At 34.7% G+C, this 25,734-nt stretch overlaps 1 protein-coding gene across 1 annotated transcript in view; it reads left to right on the top strand.

Moving 5' to 3' along the window:
• The window catches only part of SGCZ (sarcoglycan zeta), a 1,064,676-nt gene that overhangs the window by 936,200 nt on the left and 102,742 nt on the right, over positions 1-25,734 (top strand). Inside the window, exon 4 of the mRNA XM_070459967.1 lies at positions 3,493-3,580. Coding sequence (XP_070316068.1) covers positions 3,493-3,580 — 88 coding nt within the window. The remainder of the gene's footprint in view (positions 1-3,492; positions 3,581-25,734) is intronic.

Raw genomic sequence — 25,734 nt, 5'->3', positions numbered from 1 at the left:
TGACCATTAACAAGGTGACAAGCAGGCCCTTGTCATGAAAAATGTGGATGTAAAAGAATCGTTAAGTGAGGGTTCTCAGGCCCTCTTAATGGGACCGTTGCCTTTCCCCTGGATTTCCTACCTGCTGTGTCTGAAGAGAAGCATAAGGAGGAAAGTATATTTCTTAGCATCACAGCAAAGATGCAGGTCAGTTCCAGAGAACTATGAAATACCTGCTATGGGAGATTTGCTGGGTTTGGTGGAAAATAGTTGACTTCAATGAAGAAATTGTTCTTTCTCCAAAAGAGATATTTATATTAATGTACCATGCAAAATAATATAGCACCTATGGAACTTTTTACCCTGATAGACTTCTCTGTCTTATTCCTATTTGAGAGTTAATACCACTGTATTATTTCCCCCCCTTCATGTTCTCATCAAGAATAAGCAATAGGGATATTGCTATATATTTTTTAATATCTGAAACTAGACACTAGCTTTCAAAGATTCGGAGCACAGAATTATAATATAAAAGATCATGAAGAGGGACTGTTTTAAAAGAGTGAAAAACAATGATTTATTAGTGGAAGTTATTTTCTTATATGGAGACCTTTGGGAAAATGAGCACAATAAATGTCAAATTTGATAAAAAGTAACTTCTTGATACTAATTTTCATCTAAGAATGTGTTTGTAATCAGATTTATAAATTAAGATTTGTTGAAATAGTTGCTATTAGTCTTATCATATATATTTTAATCACATGTGTATATTTTAAGTAATTGTGTTGTAATTAATACACAGAGTGTTTATTGTGTAAAAGGTCATGCTGTGGACCTAAGAGGTATAAGCCATGGTTCTAATCCCAAAAGTTGTCATTGGGGTAATATATAACATAGAAATGACAGTGTGACTTGTCAATAAAAACAGTGCTCTTACATGCATTGCATTTTGTCTGTGAAAAATATTACTCAATTTTGATTAGTTTCACCTGATCGCATTTTAATAAATCTGTATAACTTATCATACCGATACACCTGAATACCTGTGGAGAATTGTTCATGACCTCTAATAGCTATATGTTTATAGTATAGTCAATGAAAAGATTCCTGTTTTTATTATAGTAAAATTTTAATCCAGATATAAAATTTTAATTCAGAGGGGAAGTTTGGTGGGAATCGTATCATGAAAAGGAAAGAATGCCAGGGATAGAACCTCAATTGGATCTCGGTGGTTAGAGTAAGAGAAGATTGATACGTTGTAAACAAAGAGATGCAATGATTAAACTTTCAATTCTAACCCAAATCTCTTTCTCTGTTAAATCAACTTAAATGCTTGCCTTTTTAAAATTAACTTTTCTCTCATCTTAAAATATTTAATAAAAAAATCTATTTTAATATACTTACATAGTCCTTGTATATTCTAATGATTATGCTCTTATGCTATAGATCACAGAAATTTATGTTTAGTAATTCAACTAAGAGCACATAGTGTCATCAATTTTTAAAAATCCTAATAGTCATATATATTATATAATAAAAATATTAAAATATATGAAAATGCAGCTAGCATATTTTTACAATGTTTTGAACTGCAAGGTGCTTTATAGGCTTCTGCTCTTTCTGACATTCAAATTAATTTCCTTTCTTAAAAACATAGTTAACATATATTTACTTCTGCCTGTTTAAAATAAAATATTTTTATGCTTTAGTAAGCCATACTTTTTGTGCAGTTTCCTTACTGGGCATAATTATTTGCAAACAGTCCTTACTCCACAACCATATTCTTAACAGAATTTGAACATATCCTTTGAAAGGAATGATGGACTTAATTAAATATATTTCATACATTTTCAAAAATGAATGTCTGCAGCATAGAAACACCTATGCAAAAAGGACTAGATTTATTTTTAACTACAGATAACACACTTTTGATTTGTGCCAAAAATAAATGAGTTGTGATGAGACAGGATGAAATTGGCATTGTTTTGTACAACTATGCCTCACATTTGAGATCACATCTGTTCTTGAAAATGTAGAAAATTACTTTTAGAAATTAAGCCTTAGTTTAGACATACTAAGAAAGTCCACTTTTAAAAGAAAATTCATATGCGTGAGTGTGTGTTTGTGTATCTTTCCTTAGTGCTTTGCATCTAGTCAGAAGGGGAAAAAATAGCTTTAGAAAAAAATATATAAAATCTTATGTATATTCAAATCACAAATTTCAAATTTTGTTCTCAAAAGAGTTTTTATATGATACATGTATGAAAAAATTTTATTTACATTAACATAGAGATGACAAACCACTTACATGTTAAGGATGATGTTGGGAGAGATTTTCATAGAGTTTCAATATCTTGGGTACAGGCTCCATGAGGACAGGTATTGCTTTTTGTTTTGATCCCTGAAATGTCCCAAGCGTGTACTTAATATATTCTCATTATTATTGAAATAGTTTTGCTCATGAATAAATAAATGAACTATTTGCAAATGATCACCGTGCTTGTTTTAGATCATAAAAATATGAGGGTAGTCAGTTGTTAGTTACTTGTCTGAGGCAGTGGCAATAGCCTAATAAATAGATTTCTAAAACACTGATATTGTCCTCCAAATAAATTATTTTACTGTTGAGTGCTAAATTGTGATAAAAGTAAACATCTAAGCAAGATTATTTATGCTAAAAGATAAGCTATCTTACATTCCCTTATTCTATATACCTCCTTTCTTAAATCATCTTATGATTTAAAAATAATTCATAAGTGAGCTAGATACATAAGGTAATATCAATTTTATTATGATGATTTGTTTGTCCGTTCAGTAAACATTTAGTAAATGCTTTCCTTCAGCAGTATGCCAGATAATGGGACTAAACTTTGCCAACGTGACTGCTATGGTTCTTGTCCCATGGACATTTCCTCTTGTGACAGAAACAAATTAAAAACAAGTAAACACATAAATTAGCAAAATAAATGTGTCTTGGGGTAAGTGCTCTGAACAAAATAAATGGAGATTGGGAGTTTGAGGATTGAATGAATCTGTAGTTACAGTAATCAGGGGAGGCACTTTCAAGGAGGAAACATTTAAGCTTAGATCTGAAATTTGCAAGTTCAGCTTAAAAAGGGACTTCCCCATTTCTATAGAGTTTAAAATCTCTCCAAAGGCAGGTATCCATGCCAATGGAAGGCATAGATCTATGCCAATGCAAGGGAGAGAAAAAGAGAAGTTACTACAACAGTGATGTACGATAATCAGTAGTGTTGAAAATGTTTGCACCCAGTAGTTAATTCCTATTTATCAAAATGGAAACATCCCTATTATGTCAAATAGTTATTATGAAGCACCCTTATTATTTTGTATTTTTCAAAGTGTTTGGGGTGTTAAAAGAGCTGCTTTAATATAAAACAAAAAAATATAATTTCGATAATACCCGAACAAGTGCAATATAATTTTATATATAAAATCTTGACTATATTTCTATTTTTTATTTGATTTCTTTATTTTATACATGTTTCCCAGGATAGTCCACTGGTCTTACAGTCTGACAGGAATGTAACAGTGAATGCAAGAAATCACATGGGGCAGTTAACTGGACAGCTGACAGTAGGTGAGTGCTTTGGGGTAAAGATTGCTCATACCATCTTACTCCATTTAAAGCTCTGTGGTTGTTTAAATTGGGAAAAGCAAAATATATTCTTTCTCTAATATATTATTTCTCTCTCTGTATATATAAACATTCCCATACAGCCCTATTAGCTTTCACAGGATTGATTTGTCATAGGCTAGTTAAGGTCATTGTTACTCTTGTCAATGTGTTAATATGAGACTGAATTACATATATGTTGCTCTTATTACTCGTGAATTATGAAATTCACCATTTTCTAACAAATATCTCCCTAGCATATTAAATTATAGTAAATAGGTTTACCTATTTAAAATTTGACCAATTTTAAATTTGATGTTGAAATTATATATAGTTAAGGTTTATAAGCTTTAGAAGTTGTAAATATGTTTATGATAAAATATTACTAATGTTTTCTCATTGTCAAAAATTTAGAGGTTCATATTACATGGTGTTGTTATTTAACTTAATTTCTATAAGAGGAATGGGAAATTAAGAGTCATATATAATTATGTAAAATATACAAAGACTTGATTTTTGTTTAATTGCTAATATATTTTTGAAATACTGTATTTTTCTGTGGGAAAATTACCTAATACTTATTGATATTGTGTGTGTGTGATAGTATATTTTAAAGACTAAATTGCAATTTGGGGAGCTAAGTTATCTTTACCTTGATGAGAAATTAATTATCAGTTAATGCAAATGTATATTTCCAGTATTTCTGATTAAATTACACAAGAATAGGACAATGAAATGTGAGATTTATAAGCATGAGCTTAATTCTGCCCACTTATTTCTAGGTATATGGAATAATTTTTGTTATGTATTCACTTCAATGAAGCCAAAAGTAAAACTTGCATTGTGAAATTTTTTATTCCAAAAAAATATATAATTAAATTTTATTTATAATCATTTAATTTATTTTGCATTTTCTTTACACTATAAAATATGGTCAGTAGATATCTATCAATTGCTATTATTTGATAGTATTTTGTGGTATGATATCAGTTACAAGGGGCTTCCCAGGTGACACTAGTGGTAAAGAATCCAACTGACAGAACAGTAGACACAAGAGACATGGGTTTGATCCCTGAGTCAGATAGATCCCAGGAAGAGGAAGTGGCAGCCCCAGTATTCTTTCCTGGGAAATCCCATGAACAGAGGGGCCTTGCTGGCTGGAGTCCACAGGGTCACAGAGTCAGACAGACTGAGTGCTCAAACGCACGAACACACACACACACACACACACACAGAGACATCTATTACAAAGTGGAACTATAGGCTAATGGACTAAAAATTAGAGAGAAAAAATATATCTATGGACACAAAAGTGATTCAAAAGCACCAGGTACTTAATTTAAATGTTCATGTCAATTAAGTATTGCTATGTTGGAACTAAAGAAACAAGCCTAAACTGGGCAGATTTTCCATCTCTTTTTTTTTTTTTCTTTTTTTTTTTTTTTTTAATGTAAAGAACTCTTAACCTAGAATAGAACTTTATTTTGCATTATTTTTTGTAGATTTAAAAAATGAAAAAGGTTCTTAGTGGAAATGCCAACCTGTAAATTAAACACGCAGACTACATACCAGTGTCGACTGTCAAATACGATCACTACATAATTAGTGCACTGCCTATGGAGCAAAGTGGTTGTTTGATTATATGAAGGATAATCAAATACCATTTACATTTCACTGCCTGCTTTCCTGCAGGAAACATAAAGAAAGATAGCAGTGGACTTATGTTTTCAACCTCTGTTCTAAGTTGATTTTAATACAGAAGCAATACTTGCCAGCTATGTATGGGAAAAGAGAGAAGAATGGAGAGAGAGAGGAGTGTTGGGTTGGGGAGATAAGATTAAGCTTAGTTATTTACTAAAGCAAATAAATAAGTTAATGATGCACCAGCATATTTCTGTGGATAGAAGCACACTCATTCCAGTGAGGCTTAAACTGAAAACTTTTAATATCCTGGTCCTCTGAGTGTACTGCTGATGACCTCAATCTTTTCACCACTTTGTATTTCTCATTAAACATACAGAAAACAAAGAGTAGATAAAGTGGAGTGGGAGAGGGATAATGTATTCACATCTGGAGTCAAACCAAATAGGACTCCAAAAAAAAATTTATCTCTTAGAGACTCAGTTTTCTCATCTCTAAAATAGAGATAAGGACATTTATTTAGACCTGTACATAAGAATTGGGGAAATTTCAGTGTCTGCAAATCTTAGGGAATTTTGTTGCTAACCCGTTATTATTTGGATAATGGTGTTTGTAATCTTTGGTGTCACTTGAGTTACAAATACATTGTTAGAGTTAAAAGAACTCATGATGCTTTTCTGTCCATTACATCTGGAATTTTAGTTGAGGAGTACCTGTTGGATTGTAATACTGTTGCAAAGATATACTAAAAAAACACATCACAGAAAGTGTGCCAGATGTGTGGATAATGCTTTATCATGTCAGGATAAATTTATCTTTAGGTATAATATGAAGAGATATTCGGACAAATTTAAGTAAGATATTCAATCACTGTTCATTTTTAATCATACTGACATAAAGTAACCATTTTAAGTCTCTTTGCTCATTTCCTTTTTTTTTTTTAATTTTTCAGTTTTTGTTTAGTGACATGGTCCTGGGCATGGTCCCATATATATATGAAGTAAAAGTGTTAGTCGCTCACTCGTGTCCAACTCTTTGAGAACCAATAAACTGTAGCCTGCCAGGCTCATCATTCCATGAAATTCTCCAGGTCAAAATACTGGAGTGGATTGCTATTGCCTTCTCCAGGGGATGTTCCCAACCCAGAGATAGAACCCAGGTCTCTGGTATTGCAGGCAAATTCTGAGCCGCTAGAGAAGCCTGCATATATATATATAATATTATATATAGAACCTGCCTGTCAGTGCAGGAGACATGAGCTCAATCCCTGGGTCGGGAAATTCGCTGAAAAAGGAAATGGAAACCTACTCCAGTATTTGTGCCTGGGAAATCCCATGGCCATAGAAACCTGGTGAGCTACAGTCCATGGGTTCCCGAAAGAGTCACACATGGTTTATCGACTAAACAACAATATATACCAGTTCAGGCATAATAAAAACTAAAACTAAATATTTTACCCTTGGGTAAAGTTTTAAAAAGACAAAATTTGTGTGTGCTTAAAATTCCAGGCTTTACTTACATTTCTAATATCAGAAATCTCCCCACAAAGTTTGACTATTTTATGACCTTCATAGCATAGTTGAAGATCAGTGAACTCAAGATTTCTTCCTACAGATTTCTCTTCTTAGAGTAAAGCTGAAGAGAGGTATAAAATTATTTGTGGGAAGTGGGTAAAGAAAGTACAGGATCCCAGAAGTTCAGACTCCTTGAAGAAAAAAAAAGAACTTAATTCTCAGAATCATTCTCCAAGTCAAATTTCCTGTTTTTTCAATCTGTAATTCCTATGTTATCAGGTCATTCCTTTTTTATACAACAGACAAAAACTGTGTGATTTTAGGTGTTACACGTTCATATATGTTGATAGTATGATACTTCATATTTTTCAGAACATTTCAATAAAACAATGTAGATAAAATATGTAAATCATATACTAGTTTGTGAAACTTATCATAGTCAGTCAGGAAAATGCTACAATGTGATCTATAAAATGAAAACCATTTCCATAGGGCAGTGCAGATGAAATATTGTCATGCAGTTTTTGTATAAACGTTGTTCATAATACTGATAACAGTGATAATTAATGCTATAATAGTTAGATTTGCTAAAAATGTAATAACCTTTACCACAGTATAATGGGAATAATTTGTTATCTTTTATTTACCAATAACATTATATTGATCTATAATAGAAAATATTTAAACTACTCTCATAAATAGCTTAAACAATATAAATGTTAATTTCAGGAAAATAATTCTGTTTTTTTGTACCTCTTAGCCAATTTTGATCAAGGTATGGAATTCTATATTGCTTTTTCTTACATTCCTTACAAGTATTGCTTACCTTTGATAAAGCAATAGCTAAAAGTAGTAAGATTTTTTCCATCTTTCACACCTTTTGTCATCAGTCTATAGTTGGAAGATAAAAATAAAAGGAGGATAAACTGAAAGGTTGAACAAGGAATGATAGTAGTGGGTAGAACTGGTTTTTGTTCTTAATTATTTTTCTTCTATAGCCCTCTTATTTAAATCTCAGTCATAAACAATTATGTTTGAGAAACCCAGAGTGGCTGTTAATGGGGTCTGGTGTCATAAACAAGTTCCATGATACCATGTCTACCATTATCCCACTGAAGCATTAAGACTAATTGCGTATTAAATAATTATAATGTCGTTGTTCTAAAATTTACTTTTAAAATGTGCCCCAAATCACAACTGTATGCTTCAAATGGAATCTCATATGTCATCATAATTTTACTTGTTTAGCACTCAATACATTTAGAGAATCAATTAACTCCTAGGAGCTGGTAGCTATTATTGTCAGATCATTTACTCATCTTTGATATTCTTCAATCCATTTATCAAAAATCAGTGACATAACCAAATTATATAAAAACGTTAATTATAATCTACGAATATAACACCTCATTTTTTTCTTTCTTCTATATTTCTTCAATACTTAAAGTCATGGTTGTCTTAAGTCTGACTCTATGGTAATAAAAGAGAATGTAATTTGTAAGAAGTTAAACACAGTATTTGCATTTAGTGCTAATTTTCTTTTACTATTTCAAATTCTGAGGCTTAAACACCATATAGTGATGAAAATGGTTATTGACAGCTTCTACAGCAGGGTTGATTCTGTGATTTCTTCTGAAAGAGTCTGCCTTCATTGCTTAAGGGGATTTATGAGGGGGTCCATCAGGGAGTAGAACATATAATCAGTCTTTATGCCCAAATAGAGGTGTCTGACCCCATCCTTTGCCTTTTCCAGGGGCTGTCAATCAGCTATGCACTTAAAAATCAAATATGATTTATTCATGTCTAAAGAAGATACCCTGAGGAAGGGGTCGGCTACCCACTCCAGTATTCGTGGGATTCCCTGGCGGCTCAGACAGTAAAAAAATCTGCCTGCAATGCAGGAGACCTAGGATGGGAAGATCCCCTGGAGGAGGGCATAGCGACCCACTTCAGTATTCTTGCCTGGAGAATCCCATGGACAGAGGAGCATGACAGACTAAAGTCCTTGGGTTGCAAAGAGCCAGACATGACTGAGCAACTAAGCCCAGTACACCTCAGAGAAGATATCCTGATAAACAAACTCACACATTAACCATGGTTCTGTAAGGAAAATGTTTTTCTTTGATTTGTTTTCTTACCATTTTGAGTAAATATACACAAATGAATGTGGTCTATAGGACAAAACAAATATTTCTGAAATATATTGTTTATAAGGATAAAAGTAAAAATGTACTAATGTATAAAATTACATTAAAATTAGTACATTATTTGTCCATAGGACAGCCATTTGTATCCTATTGATTACTTAAACTATAATGACCTTCCTCATAATAAAGGTGTAAAGGGAAATGTGACTGATGGCATGATCCCACTATATTTAAGGAGAAATATATAAGCTTCTTATAGGAAACCAGATATTCTTCTTCACATACACTGAATTAAAAAGTACACATTGTTTAGTAGAAAGAAAACAAGATGATATAGTGTAGACTATTTTTAGCATCTATATCAAAAGAAGCATTGGGTGTGCTAATACTCTGGCAACATGCTTTAAAGAAGGCTGAGCTCGCAATAGCAAAATGCTGTTATATAAAAGCGTTATTGGGAGCAAGAAACATAACATGTTTATCAGTTCAACTTAATTCCGTGATAAGAATATAGATTTATCTGCAAGAGATCTTGTGTGTGTCTTTTAAATATTCCTTAAATGACATGCACTTACACCTGGGCTTGTTATTGATCAGAGAAAGTAAGAACCCAAATCCTCAGTGATTGTTGCTAGATCTTTTCATTTAAGAAATAAAGTGAACCAGTGATAAAGCTGACATCCTTCAGTAAAAGCTGAAAACACTAAGTTTCAACTATGTTGATGTCTCTGCCCACCTCAGTACATCCGAGACAGACAGACAGACAGACACACAGACACAGACACAGACACACACACACACACACACACCACAGCAAGAGGCCTCCCCACAGAACTGGTATAATGGAGAGTACTGGGAATCATTCCGGAGTCTACTACGGCAGCAGGCTTGGTTGACACAGCAGCATTTTATTTCATGTGATTAATTAATTATGCCACAGGTTAATTTGTCTTGAAGCTTTTCCAAAAATCATGGCAAAATAAAAATGCAGTAACACAGGCAGTGAGTAAAATAATATAATTTTAAGGGAACTGTTACTATTAAGAATTTAATATACACTAATGCATACTAGATTGTCAAAACCACTGAGCATGTTTATAATGTTCCACAAATGTATGCTATACATCAGAAGGTCTCACAATATCAGACACAAAATATGCTTGCTGAAAAGGCATTCTAATGTGACTAATTATTAAGATGTTTTAGAAAGCAAAAAAAAAAAATCAACCCATAAATTTAATGAAAATTCTCTTTAAATTATAGAAATATATGGATTTTCACTAATACTATTGTGAATATACTCATATGAATTATATATCACATTGTTGTAGAAGAGTATGTTGACCTAGAAATCATAATTTTCTCATAAACTAGTTTTAGAAAGAAATTATGTTTTGATAGTTAATAACATAGATTCAGGGGCCAACCTAATCCTAGATGTGTCATTTCCAACTCTGTGACTATATGCAAATTACTCTGGGCAGTCCCTCCAGGCTTCTGTGAGAATAACACAAGTACTAATCCAGTAGATGTGAGAATGAAATGAGTGAATATATGTGAAGTGCTTGGAACATTTCCTGGAGCAGAGTATGCATTATGCATATGCTAGTAATTGTAAATTTTATTTCATCTACTTGTAAATAATTCTGTACACTTGACCAACCTCTGAATTTTATTTTCCCTATCTATAAAATGAATATTATTTGAGACTGTCTCCATGGTTCTTTCCTGTCCCAAGTCTTAAAGTGAAAAATTATTCTTTTACCTTTAGAGAACGAAAATAGTTGAAAAATCCTCTGGTCAATTACTTGCCACACTTCTGGCAAAAAATGACATCTAATTTGATTATTGACATCTTAGCCCCAAATTATACGTACATATTTTTCATTGAAATGGAGAATGTAAATAAGCACAACTAAATCAGTATGTTGTGATTCTTTCATCAGATTTTGGCTTATAAAAAAAATTTGTTTTTTATTGAAAGTTAATCCACAAAATGATTCAACAAGTGCCATCAGCTTATTTTTGTCTATACTAAACATCAGCATGTTTTGTCCCTAAATGAATAGAGAAAAATGTAGATGAGGGTTTTATAATAAATATTTAAAGACCCCTAAAGTGACATGTAATCTTGCGTTAAAGCAATTACTGTGAACACCTGGGAATCACTTAATTGACTGCAGATGGTGTAGGACATGTAAAAAGTAGAAGGTTACAGATTATTCTCATGTACCAAATTTATGTTTTTTGTCACTGACTCATTTTTTTAACTTAGAGAATGCTGTAATAGTCTGGGACAACTTAATAAGGATGAGTATTTTATGTAAAATAGGTTGTGCAAACCTTGAAGAGTGGATCCACAAAACATTTAGGATTAACTTTGCATGTACATTTTAAATGATTAAATACATTGTTGAATTTTTTGTTCATTATTAAAATTCATTCATTCATTTACATTAATTAAACTAATGTTAATTTATCAGTTTAGGAAATAATAACCTCTGATATGAGGGAAAAGGTCCTAATTCCTGGAAATTAGGACCCCAAATTGGTGTAACTCAGGTATAAAAAGACTTATAATGCCTGAAGGAAAGACAATAATGTACATGTTTTGAAACATTTTATTATAGTATTTTATATCATGTTAAAATTCTAAAGTATTATACTACCTTTTACAGTTAGAGTCTGCATTTAATTTAATAATTTGTCAAGTGTCTATATATTTAGGAGTGCAGCATCCAGTCATACCAAGAATATTTCTCCCTGGAGGACCTAGACGAAGTTCTGAAAGACTGGTCTGACTAGTCTTGTCCAGCATGTGCCCGCTTCTATTCTCCTTCTCTTCCAGGGTTTTGATGCCTTAGTCTGAGATCAATCACTGCATTTCCGCCAGGCTATCTCCACTCAACAGTGCTCTGTGTTATGGTACTAAAGCCAGCCCTTCAGGGTGTTGGCCTAGACTTCTCAGAACCAAAGATTGCTCATCAGCTAGGATTGTCACTGGATCCCAGGGTTTTGTTTGACAGGAAAATGCCTTTGAACTTGCTCTGCTTCTGGCAAAACATATATTTTTCAACATATAGTCTTTGGTAATAATGCTCTTAGCTGTCAAAGAAATAAATCTAGTCATGAGTATGTAGACATGAGAGTGAGAGGTGAAATATGCTAGTTCTATTCATATTAAAAGTATAAAAGCAGCAGACACCTGCATCATAGCGCTCTCAGGATGGTCCATCTCCTTGTATAATGATAAATGGAGATAATGCAGATATTTTTTCAACAAATATAATGCACATATTTGTGAAATGTTTCTAACTTCATAATATTGAGGAAAGCACTGAAGAGATGGATAAATGTTTTATTCATTCTATAATTATGTAAAACTATTCTGGAGAAGGAAATGGCAACCCACTCCAGTATTCTTGCCTGGAGAATCCCATGGACAAAGGAGCCTGGTGGGCTACAGTCCATGGGGTCGCAAAGAGTCGGACACAACTGAGCGACTAACACAAACACACACACATTCAGAATATGCTATGACTATAGCTTAGTGTTTCAACTTTAATATTAAGAAATTGTAATACTTTTTTAAAAAATGATATATTACAGAGCTCATTGAAGGATCTGTGCGTATGGTACATCATGTCTGACTCTTTGAGACCCTATGGACTGTAGGATAAAAGTAGAATAAACAAAATATTGGGCTTTCCAGGTGGCGCTAGTGGTAAAGAACCTGAGTGCCAATGCAGGAGACATAAGATTTGTGGCTTCAATCCCTAGGTCGTGAAGATCCCTTGGAGGAAGGCATAGAAACCCACTCCAGTATTCTTGCCTGGAGAATCCCATGGACAGAGGCTATAGTCCATGAGGTTGCAAAGAGTCAGACATGACTGAGTGGCTGAACATGCACACAAGGAAAATAGTAAAGGAGTGGTTTGCATTTTCATATTTTAGGCATTTCATTCACATTATGGCTATATGACTTACCTGGAATTAATGAGTCTATAGCTTATACGCTGAGCCCGACTTTGTTTTTAATGAGGCTCCATTTGTGGGACCTCAGAACTGCAGGCATACTTGAGTTTCATGTATAATTGACTTACAGAACATGCAGTTTTGTATTGGCATTAAAAAAAAATTTGTCTTTGGAAATTTGGTTAATGGGGCCTAGAGTTCACAAATGTAAGGTTATGAGACTAATTATCAGCAGACATCTGATAATTTATTTAGGAAGCTAAATAAAATGTAGGGGTCCATGTGTACACAGATTATTTACTTCAGTATCAGGGGCCTTACATAACATCACAGCCAAACCCAGTCTACCAAAGAACAGTACTAATTGCCAGGTCATGAAATAGAGGGAGATAAGCCATCAGAGGCCATTGTTTATGATGGTCCAGGTCTGAAAACTACATTAGCTCTTTTTGCTTAAGATTCATTTCAGATTATGTGTCTATTTTTATGTGTAGTTTTGGAGATATTTCAAGTAAGATAATGCATACATCAGAAAAATATTGCATGATGGGAAGAGAAATTTGAGTATAAGCTTAGGGGAAAAATAGACCACAGCAATTCTTGTTTTCAAGTTTTTATTGGATTTTTGACAGTACACTTGTAATGAGGAGACAACAATTCCAAAATCTCTTAAAAATACCTTAAGATTAATGCAAATCCTTTAATCTGCGTTTGTTGGTTAAAGTATCTAATCAGCTTTAAATTCACTTGAAATATTTTCTCACAATATTATCTTTAGATATTTTGTCTTGTATTTGCCTGAAATCAATAATATCCACTCCTATACATTCCTTTTATGTAATGATTTTGGCATGGCTTGTTTTGAATCTTCCATTTTGAGGTCATATGCCTGCTGCTTTGCTTTCTAAATGCTCACAAACACTACAGTCTAATGTATGTTTAATATTCCATCTTCCTTTACCCCCTGCTCCTAAGGAATTAAAGCATGCTGATAACTCAGACTGCTTGGAACTCACCTTTTCTCATATCACAATATTCAGAACAAAATCTCTCATTTTCATCTTACATTAATTTGCCATTCTTTATCATTCTATGAATATTACCAAAAATACTTAACAGGCCAGTCATGCAGTTTTTTGGGGAGGGTAGGTATTTGTGGGACAGGTGATTCTAAAGAAATAAATTTCCTTTCCCCATGTCTTTGTCTTCTTGAGTCTTTGTGACTCTCTCCTTCCTCTCCTCCCCTGCAGGCTCATTTCTCACCCAGTTTGTGAACTATTTTAATGGAATCATTAAATTTATCCACAACTCTTTACAAGGAGACATTAGTCAAACAAATTTCCTATTTAATCATAGGTATTTTCACATTCAAAGCTCTGAGGAATCAAAAATTACAGTTTAAAAATTACAAAATTTACAAAACTTACAATTACTGAAATAAAAGATATGGATGGTACTGAGTGCCAGAGTGGATGTAGAGCTCCCGGAGTACCTACACTCTGCTACTGGAAGTGCAAAATGACCCAGCCACTCAGGCAAATATTGCCTGTGTCCTATCAAATTAACAAGGTCACATGGGTCTTGTTAAATCACTTTTAATAAGATCTGTGGTACAAACACCCTCTTCCAAAAACAAAAGAGAAGATTCTACACATGGACATCACCAGATGGTCAATACCAAAATAAGATTGATTATATTCTTTGCAGCCAAAGATGGAGAAGCTCTATACAGTCAGCAAAAACAAGACCGGGAGCTGACTGTGTCTCAAATCATGAACTCTTTGTTGCCAAATTCAGACTTAAATTGAAGAAAGTAGGGAAAACCATTAGACCATTCAGGTATGACCTAAATCAAATCCCTTACAATTATACAGTGTAAGTCACAAATAGATTCAAGGGATTAGATCTGATAGAATGCCTGAAGAACTGTGAACGGACGTTTGTGACATTGTACAGGAGGCAGTGGTCAAGAACATCCCCAAGAAAAATAAATGCAAAAGGGCAAAATGGTTGTCTGGCGAGGCCTTACAAATAGCTGAGAAAAAAAGAGAAGCTGAAGGTAAAAGAGACAAGGAAAGACATACCCATTTGAATAGAGTTCCAAAGACGAGCAAGAAGGGATAAGAAAGCCTTCCTTAATTATCAATGCAAAGAAATAGAGGAAAACAATAGACTGGGAAAAACTAGAGACCACTTCAAGAAAATTAGAGATACCAAGGGAACATTTCATGCAAAGATGAGCATAATAAAGGACAGAAATGGTATGGACCTAACAGAAGCAGAAGATATTAAGAAGAGGTGGCCAGAACACACAGAAGAACTATACAAAAAAGATCTTCATGACCCACATAACCACAATGGTGTGACCATTCACAAACCACCAGACATCCTGGAATGCAAAGTCAAGTGGGCCTTAGGAAGGATCACTATAAACAAAGCTAGTGGAGCTAATGGAATTACAGTTGAGCTATTTCAAATCCTGAAAGATGATGCTGTGAAAATGCTGCACTCAATATGCCAGCACATTTGGAAAACTCACCAGTGGCCACAGGACTGGAAAAGGTCAGCTTTCATTCCAATCCCAAAGAAAGGCAATACCAAAGAATGCTCAAACTACCACACAATTGCACTCATCTCACACGCTAGCAAAGTAATGCTCAAAATTCTCCACACCAGGCTTCAACAGTATGTGAACCATGAACTACCAGATGTTCAAACTGGATTTAGAAATGGCAGAGGAACCAGAGATCAAATTACCAATATCTGCTGGATCTTCGAAAAGCAAGACAGTTCCGAAAAAATATCTATTTTGCTTTATTGACTATGCCAAAGCCTTTGACTGTGTGGATCACAACAAACTGTGGAAAATTCTTCAAGAAATGGGAATACCAGAACACCTTACCTGCCTCCTGAGAAATCTGTATGCAGGTCAAGAAGCAACACTTAGAACTGGACATGGAGCAACAGACTGGTTCCAAATCGGGAAAGGAGTATGTCAAGGCTGTATATTGTCACCCTGCTTATTTAACTTATATTCAGAGTACATCATGCAAAATGCCAGGCTGGAGGAAGCACAAGCTGGAATCAAGATTACAAGGAGAAGATAAGGTGACCATAGGTTCGTGGATTTATCTCTGGGCTTTCTATTCTGTTCCATTGATCTATATTTCTGTCTTTGTGCCAGTACCATACTGTCTTGATGACTGTGGCTTTGTAGTATAGTCTGAAGTCAGGCAGGTTGATTCCTCCAGTTCCATTCTTCTTTCTCAAGATTACTTTGGCTATTTGAGGTTTTTTGTATTTCCATACAAATTGTGAAATTATTTGTTCTAGTTCTGTGAAAAATACCGTTGGTAGCTTGATAGGGATTGCATTGAATCTATAGATTGCTTTGGGTAGTATAGCCATTTTGACAATATTGATTCTTCCAATCCATGAACACGGTATATTTCTCCATCTGTTTGTGTCCTCTTTGATTTCTTTCATCAGTGATTTATAGTTTTCTATGTATAAGTCTTTTGTTTCTTTAGGTAGATATACTCCTAAGTATTTTATTCTGTTTGTTGCAATGGTGAATGGTATTGTTTCCTTAATTTCTATTTCTGTTTTCTCATTATCTTCGACAAAGGAGGCAAGGATATACAATGGAAAAAAGACAACCTCTTCAACAAGTGGTGTTGGAAAAACTGGTCAACCACTTGCAAAAGAATGAAACTAGAACACTTTCTAACACCATACACAAAAATAAACTCAAAATGGATTAAAGATCTAAATGTAAGACCAGAAACTATCAAACTCCTAGAGGAGAACATAGGCAAAACACTCTCCAACATAAATCACAGCAGGATCCTCTATGACCCACCTCCCAGAATATTGGAAATAAAAGCAAAAATAAACAAATGGGACCTAATGAAACTCAAAAGCTTTTGCACAACAAAGGAAACTATAAGTAAGGTGAAAAGACAGCCTTCAGATTGGGAGAAAATAATAGCAAACGAAGCAACAGACAAAGGATTAATCTCAAAAATATACAAGCAACTCCTCCAGCTCAATTCCAGAAAAATAAATGACCCAATCAAAAAATGGGCCAAAGAACTAAACAGACATATCTCCAAGGAAGACATGCAGATGGCTAACAAACACCTGAAAAGATGCTCAACATCACTCATTATCAGAGAAATGCAAATCAAAACCACAATGAGGTACCATTACATGCCAGTCAGGATGGCTGCTATCCAAAAGTCTACAAGCAATAAATGCTGGATAGGGTGTGGAGAAAAGGGAACCCTCTTACATTGTTGGTGGGAATGCAAACTAGTACAGCTGCTATGGAAAACAGTGTGGAGATTTCTTAAAAAACTGGGAATAGAACTGCCATATGACCTAGCAATCCCACTTCTGGGCATACACACCGAGGAAACCAGATCTGAAAGAGACACGTGCACCCCAATGTTCATCGCAGCACTGTTTATAATAGCCAGGACATGGAAGCAACCTAGATGCCCATCAGCAGACGAATGGATAAGGAAGCTGTGGTACATATACACCATGGAATATTCCTCAGCCATTAAAAAGAATTCATTTGAATCAGTTCTAATGAGATGGATGAAACTGGAGCCCATTATACAGAGTGAAGTAAGCCAGAAAGATAAAGACCATTACAGTATACTAACACATATATATGGAATTTAGAAAGAGGGTAACGACAACCCTATATGCAAAACAGAAAAAGAGACACAGATGTATAGGACAGACTTTTGGACTCTGTGGGAGAAGGCGAGGGTGGGATGTTTCAAGAGAACAGCATCAAAACATGTATATTATCTAGGGTGAAACAGATCACCAGCCCAGGTTGGATGCATGGGACAAGTGCTCGGACCTGGTGCACTGGGAAGACCCAAAGGGATCGGGTGGAGAGGGAGGTGGGAGGGGGGATCGGGATGGGGAATACATGTATATCCATGGCTGATTCATGTCAATGTATGACAAAAACCACTACAATATTGTGAAGTAATTAGCCTCCAACTAATAAAAAATAAATAAATAACAAAAAATAAAATAAAATAAATAAATAAATAGCAGCACCAACAAGAAAAAAAAAAGATTACAAGGAGAAATACCAATAACCTCAGATATGCAGATGACACCACCCTTAAGGCAGAAAGCAAAGAACTAAAGAGCCTCTTGATGAAAGTGAAAGAGGAGAGTAAAAAGTTGGCTTAAAACTCAGCCTTCAAAAAACTAAAATCATGGCATGTGGTCCCATGACTTCATGGCAAATAAATGGGGAAACAATGGAAACAGTTAGAGACATTATTTATGGGGGCTCCAAAATCACTGCAGATGGTGACTGCAGCCAGGAAATTAAAAGACCCTTGCTCCTTTGAATAAAAGCTATAACCAACCTAGACAGCATATTAAAAAGCAGAGACAAAGCCTTTACCAACAAAGGCCCATCTAATCAAAGCTATGGTTTTTCCATTAGTCATGTCTGGATGTGAGAGTTGGACCATAAAGAAACCTGAGCACCAAAGAATTGATGCTTTTGAACTGTGGTGTTAGAGAAAACTCTTGAGAGTCCCTTAGACTGCAAGGAGATCCAACCAGTCCATCCTAAAGGAAATCAGTCCTGAATATTCATTGGAAGGACTAATGCTGAAGCTGAAACTCCAATACTTGGCCACCTGATGTGAAAAACCGACTCATTAGAAAAGACCCTGATGCTGGGAAAGATTGAAAGCAGGAGAGAAGGGGACGACAGAGGATGAGATGGCTGGATGGCATCACTGATGCGATGGACATGAGTTTGAGTAGGCTCTGGGAGTTGGTGATGGAAAGGGAAGCCTGGCATGCTGCAGTCCATGGGGTCACAAGGAGTTGTACACGACTGAGCAAATAAACTGTACTGTGGTACATATCTAACTGTAGTTCTTTCTCAGGCATCAGAAAGTGTATAATAAAGTGTCATTTGCTGCTAAGATACTTGTATTTGGCCGGGATCCTTATTAACTATTGAAATCACTGAGTCCTCATTATTGATTGAAAGTTAGTTTAGCATCATTTCATGTTCAGTCTTGGTTACTAAAATTATTTGCAAATAATTTCCAGCAAGCATTACTATTACTAAAGCTTGTTCTACCTGTTTTATGTTCTACCCGTTTTTATGTTTATGCTTCTAACTATGTTACATGATATGATGCTTTATCACACATGGGAAGCTACCAAATACACTCCTCTAAATTTTCTTCTCTTTTTCTTTAATCACAAGATTTAAAGATTTAATCACCAATAAGCTAACCTTTCTTGGTTGTGTCCACCTGATCATCATGCTTATCTCAAACTCAACAGTAATCTAACTACTGGGTATTTTCAAAGAAGCTAACAAATAGTCTATATCTGCCTATATATTTAGTTTTAAAAGACAGTGGAGGTTAATTTTCCTTTCAACACTAATAATATTCCATATATAGAAAAAATTTTAATTAATGAAATTAATCAGCTTTCCTGCAAATGTCAGCTACTGTTTCTAATTTCTCACCCATAATCAACTGACCATTTAGAATAGCCATAACTTTTTTGAGTGGACACTAAATAAAATACCTCAACTTCTTAATAAGCTTAAAGCTCAATGAAAATAGAAATTATCTATAAATACTATAGATATTGTTAAAATGATATTAATAGCAATGCAAACAATGTTAACTACTGAAAATTAAATGTACTATGTTGAATAGTTCATGGTTCTTAGGAATAAGTGTTTTCAAAGAAGAATACACTTAAAATATAAAAGAAAGAAATACTGCAAAGCTGCTTTTGTGTCAGAAAGTAGTTCATAAGGTCACTGGCTGAGGATAAAAAATGATGAACACCAAAAATACTTTTTCAAAATACACCAAAGAATTTTCTTTATGTGCAGAAGGTTTAACAGATTGAGGAAAATGTTGGTTGGGTCACAGTATAAGTATCAGGAATAAATAGTTTTGAAAGAGAATCTGATAAGTGTTTCAAGGAAAGAATATCATGTTGCATTAGAAATAATTTAATAATGATTATGATCTCTAATGGGTTTTCTGGCCTCCTTCCAATTTTTCTTTTATTGTGCCTCTTCCCCCCTAGTCATTTTATTATTTTTATGATACCATAATAAAAGCTTTTCTATGGCAGAACATCAATAGATCTAAAATTATACTTTTCTTTTTTTCTGTGTAGCAGACATAATCAAAGTAATCAAAATAAAGAAACTTTATTTTAGCATAATTGAGCTTTTGCGTATGGACTTATTTCAAGAAGCACAAAGTTACTTAACATGTACTAAGTCGTGATGGTGATTTTTGGTTCAAAGTCATGGAAGACACAATTAGAAAGTTTGAATACTTCTCTGATCTTAGTCTTCTGAATGTTGAGCTTTAGGCCAACTTTTTCACTCTCCTCTTTCACTTTCATCAAGAGGCTCTTTAGTTCTTCTTCACTTTCTGCCATAAGGGTGGTGTCATCTGTATATCTAAGATCATTGATATTTCTCCCAGCAATCTTGATTCCAGCTTGTGCTTCATCCAGTCCAGCATTTCTCATGATGTACTCTGCATATAAGTTAAATAAGCAGGGTGACAATATACAGCCTTGACGTACTCCTTTTTCTATCACTTCTACATGCTTCTAGCCTTCAGAGCTAGAAATATCTTCTGTGCACTTGCCAACACTTTTACCCCCTCCGTTTTTTACACCATCCCTCCCATACCCAGTGCTATCTCATCTGCCAACAAGGGGAATACTAAACTTATTGCAGTATGACCATTGGTTCTGTTCTATGTTTGGTATTCCCATACCCTAGTAAATGTATTCCGAATGTATTGATGTAACAAATAATATAGTTTTTTTTTTCTTTTTTTCCATTTATTTTTATTAGTTGGATGCTAATTACTTTACAATCTTGTAGTGGTTTTTGTCATACATTGACATGAATCAGTCATGGATTTGCATGTATTCCCTATAATCTAGTTTGTTTGGAGAAGTAGTTTGCATATGGTAGAACTAGGCTTAAACTTGAAAAATTGGGTTAGAATTGAATCATTTTCAAAGTAAAAAAAAATACTTTGAACATTATTTGTTATGAAGAATCATTTTAAAAGTTTGAACTCAGAGTAACACATTAATATTAAGGATATGTTTTGTGATGTAAATTAGAAATAAGCCGATTATTTCGGTACAAGTAGCATGTGCCTAGAAGATGCAGGTATATTTAACGTGTCTTTGGTTTCCTGAAAACAGTGATAGTCAGATGGGTGCAGACATTATACTGGGGAGTGGTTTTTAGAAGCGAGATGGTTGGATGGCATCACTGATTCAGTGGACAAGAACTTGGGCAAGCTTCGAGAGATAATGAGGGGCAGGGAGGCCTGGTGTGGTGCCGTCCATGGGGTCGCAGGGTCAGACACGACTTATCAAGTGGACAGCAGCAGATGTAATGTGGAAAGCAGGAACACAGAACTGGGCAAGAGAAGAAGCTGGTCCTTAACACCCTACAACTGGGGCTTCAGCTGATCCTGCAAGGAGATCTCGGGGACCAGCTGCTGCTGGGAGTTCAGCATCAGTTCAGCTTTCTGGAAGTGAAGAAAGTGGACTCTGGAACCAGACTGTATGAGTTGCAATCTCAGGCATCCTATTAGTAGTAAGCTGTGTGATTTGATCAGGCTAGTTAACTTCTCTGTGCCTGCATTTTCTGTGAAATGGGTATAATGATAATACTTGTGGACTTACTTTGATAATTGAGTTGATGTAACTGAAGATCTTAGAAAATTTTAAGCACTATAGGAGTCTGCCTGCTATCATTAGCAGCAGTGAAAATAAATAAAGTGTAAGTTGCTCAGTTGTGTCTGACTCCTTTTGATCTCAGGGACTGTGGTCCACCAGGCTCTTCTGTCCGTGGAATTCTCCAGGCAAGAATACTGGAGTGTGTAGCCTTTCCCTTCTCCAGGGGATCTTCCCAGCCCAGGAAAGGAAACTGGGTTTCCTGCATTGCAGGCAGATTCTCTACCGTCTGAGCCACCATCAGTAGAAGTAGTAGCATTAGTTTTGTAAGGGGAGATCAAGTAGAAGAAACTCTTTACTGAGAATTATCCTAATGTATATTGGATGGTATAGATGATCACTCAAGGTAACATTTCATTCTAGCATCTTAAGTTTATTAGGCATTATCCCTTGATTTATCGGTGTAGGCAGGTGCTTCCACATGTCATGACATTCATGAGGCTGCAGCTGGGTGATAAGCACAATTAAATTACCCGCAGCATCTGGCCCTTTAACCAGGCACTGACAGGACATTCAGGTTTTATATCGGTTCCCTCTTAGCTTTCTGACATTTCAGCAGCTCATTAATTCCGGTCAAAAAAGACTATTCTAGATGTGACTATTTTAGATGAACATAAAAATAAATAGTGAATTTAATGTCTTCTATTAATTACATCATTTTTAATTGATATTTATTGAATGTATACATTAATAAGTAATCTGAACTCTACAGTATACATCTTTATTCATTAAAATCATCCACTGTCTCCAAAATTAACTTACAAATGTAAAACAATTCTAATGAAAATACTGATGGATATTTTACAACTGAATGAAATGTTTCCAAAATAATATTATTTAAATGAAAAGCTTAGAGAATTTTAATAAGTGTACATCAACCATTGTAAGTACATAACTAGTGTAGTCTGGGATTAGAAATACCAAGAACAGTAGAACATGATATAAAACTGAGAATGATACCATGTATGATACCTATAATAGTTCAATATAAGATAAAGATAGCCTTTCGATCAACAAAGAAGTGAGAGGAGGAATCACTTATTTAAAAAATGAGATTGACATAATTGGTTAACAGCTTAGAGGCAAAAGTTAAATCTCTATGTCTTTAAACAATAAAGTAAATTGACCATACAGTAAAAGTTTTAATTTAAATTTTGAACAAATAATGGGAAGATATAATAGAAAAAATATATTAGAAGAGCCAGCTGATTTTGTGTAGAGAAAGTCTTCTGGAGTATACTTCACATCAGAAGCTGCAGGAAAACAGGTTGATTGAAAGCTAAAATTCTTCTGAAAGTCAATAATCATTAACAAAACTGAATTAAATATCAGCAAAAGCAGATCTCACACGAGGCTTTATGAAGGCTTCTAGTAGGTGGTGTCATTCCTCTTGGTCTCTTGGAGAATTCCTGCTCCTGACATGTTTTTCCCACTCTCCTCTGGTTTTGAGTCCCCACATCCACCTCTGATTGGACTCCACCCTGTGAGAGACTAGTTGGGGTTACATCTACGTTGTTGTCGTGAGAATTTATCTAATGTGTATAAAGCATAATGCCTCCCAAGTAGAAACCACTCTGTGCTAGCTATTGTAATATTGTTATTATTTTTATTTCAGTGAACTTGTTGAATACTTTTATTTTTTAAAAAATGTTTATTGAGTCCCACCATGTATCAGGCACTATGCCAGGACTGGAGATACAGTGATGAGCAAAAGCAACAGTGGTTGACTCTAGTGGGAATTATAGTTGTTAATCTATCAATCATAAAATCACATGTAAATGTACATATATGTTAAGTGCCTTGGAGCTACTGGTAAAGAACTTGCCTGCCAATACAAGAGACTTAAGAGACCCAGGTTCGATCCCTGGGTTGGGAGGATTCCCTGGAAAAGGGTATAACAACCCACTCCAGTATTCTTGCCTAGAGAATCCCCATGGACAGAGTAGCCTGGCAGGCTAAAGTCCATGAGGTTGCAAAGAGCTGCATATGACTGAAGCAACTTAGCACACAAGAAAGTATTTAATAATTTATCAGTTGTCTTCTGACATAAGTTTTCCCAGTTCAGAACTACCATTTTACTAGAAGTTGATCAAATCTTCTTTCCCAAGTTTTGCACACACATGCACACACACAATGACACATGTACATAAGAGGCTGTTGATAGTTATACTGTCTACATTTTGGACCTATAGAAGTGATTTGCATTTTCATTTCTTCCCTGAAAGCTCCTAGCCTCTCTATTTTATGCCCCTTTCCTTAGTTTCTGCTTGAAATTTAATTCTTTTCCAATTTTCGCAGACCAAATGAATTCTTTACTTCAATTTGTTTTTTAACCTCAGTGTTCCTGGCCAAATACCCATGAATATGCTGTCTCAACAATTAACATAAGGTAACTTGTGCAGATTTTTTAATTTGTCTTTCCTTTTGTGCTTCTCACAATTTTAGATGTTGGAAGTAGCTATAATCTTTTTTTTTTAATCATATTAAGGTAGTTCCTGGTTTTTTTTTAGTTTTATATCTTTAAAATCATTAGTATATTGTAAATGTTCTGAAATACTTTTTCTTCAACTATAAAAATAATCATGACTTTCTCTTTTATTCAGCCAATTGAGTGAGTTACATTATTCATTTAGACTTTTGTTTTGAAATAATCATAGAACTGGAAGTTGCATAAAAGTGTACAAGGAGATTCTGAACATCTTTCCTCCCTACTCTTGAAATGCCTTATCTGGTGTAACTGTGATATATATAATATCAAAGCCAGGAAATAGACCTTAGTACAATACATAGTTTATTCAGACTTTACCAGTTCTACGTGCACTCTCATTTGTGTGTGTGTGTGTGTGTGTGTGTGTGTGTGTGTGTAGACTTCTATGCAGTTGTACCCCTTATGTATTAAATACCTTCATTTAGTTACCACCACATCAAGATACTTAACTCTTCCACTCTGAATTCTCTTGTGCTCTTACAGGTCCAGATTTTTTAATGTCTTGTTTTGCTGACTAGAACATTTAGAACTACAGTGAATGAGTGGGAAAAAACCAACATCCTTGCCTGCTTACTGATCTTGGGAGAAAAATAAGGTTCCCCTTGAACAACATGGGTTTGAACTGTGAGGGTCCACTCATAAGCATATTTTTTTCAATAGTGATTACTATAGGTAATCAATAGTAATTACTACGACCCAAGGTTAGTTGAATTAGTGGATGAAGAAGAAAAGATATATAAGGACCTCAGTTAGGAAGGAACCTTGGCAATGTGGAGGGCAGACTGTAAATTATATCTGGATTTTTTTACTGCAGGAAGAGTTGTCACCCCCAACTCCCAGCTGATCAAGGGTCAACTGTGTTCAGCCTTTCTAATGTTAGATTTAGTTTCGATCTTATTTTATTTTTAGGGGCCAAGATGATTTGTTTTTATTATAAAACAACTCCTTTTATTATAAAAAATATAACTCCTCACGAATCTTAACAAAGGAAAAGAATATTTCACACCTAGAGAATAGACATTGGAATGCAATATAGGTCTAAATTGAAGAAGTTCTCTACTTCTAGTTTGCTGAGAATTCTTGACATATATAGATGTTAGACTTTGACAAATATTTTTCTGCATCGATTTATATTATTACATGGAAAGGCATTCCCAAAGAATGCTCAAACTACTGCACAATTGCACTCATCTCACATGCTAGTAAAGTAATGCTCAAAATTCTACAATCCACGCTTAAGCAATACACGAACCGTGAACTTCCAGATGTTCAACCTGGTTTTAGAAAAGGCAGAGGAACCAGAGATCAAATTGCCAACATCAGCTTGATCATCGAAAAAGCAAGAGAGTTCCAGAAAAACATCTATTTCTGCTTTATTGACTATGCCAAAGCCTTTGACTGTGTGGGTCACAATAAACTGTGGAAAATTCTGAAAGAGATGGGGATACCAGACCACCTGACCTGCCTCTTGAGAAACCTATATGCAGGTCAGGGGTCAATAGTTAGAACTGGACATGGAACAACAGTCTGAATTCCAAATAGGAA

This window comes from Odocoileus virginianus, chromosome 32 (genome assembly GCF_023699985.2).
Source record: "Odocoileus virginianus isolate 20LAN1187 ecotype Illinois chromosome 32, Ovbor_1.2, whole genome shotgun sequence".
NCBI classification, from domain to species: Eukaryota; Metazoa; Chordata; class Mammalia; order Artiodactyla; family Cervidae; genus Odocoileus; species Odocoileus virginianus.
This window is presented reverse-complemented; position numbering and strand designations above follow the sequence as displayed.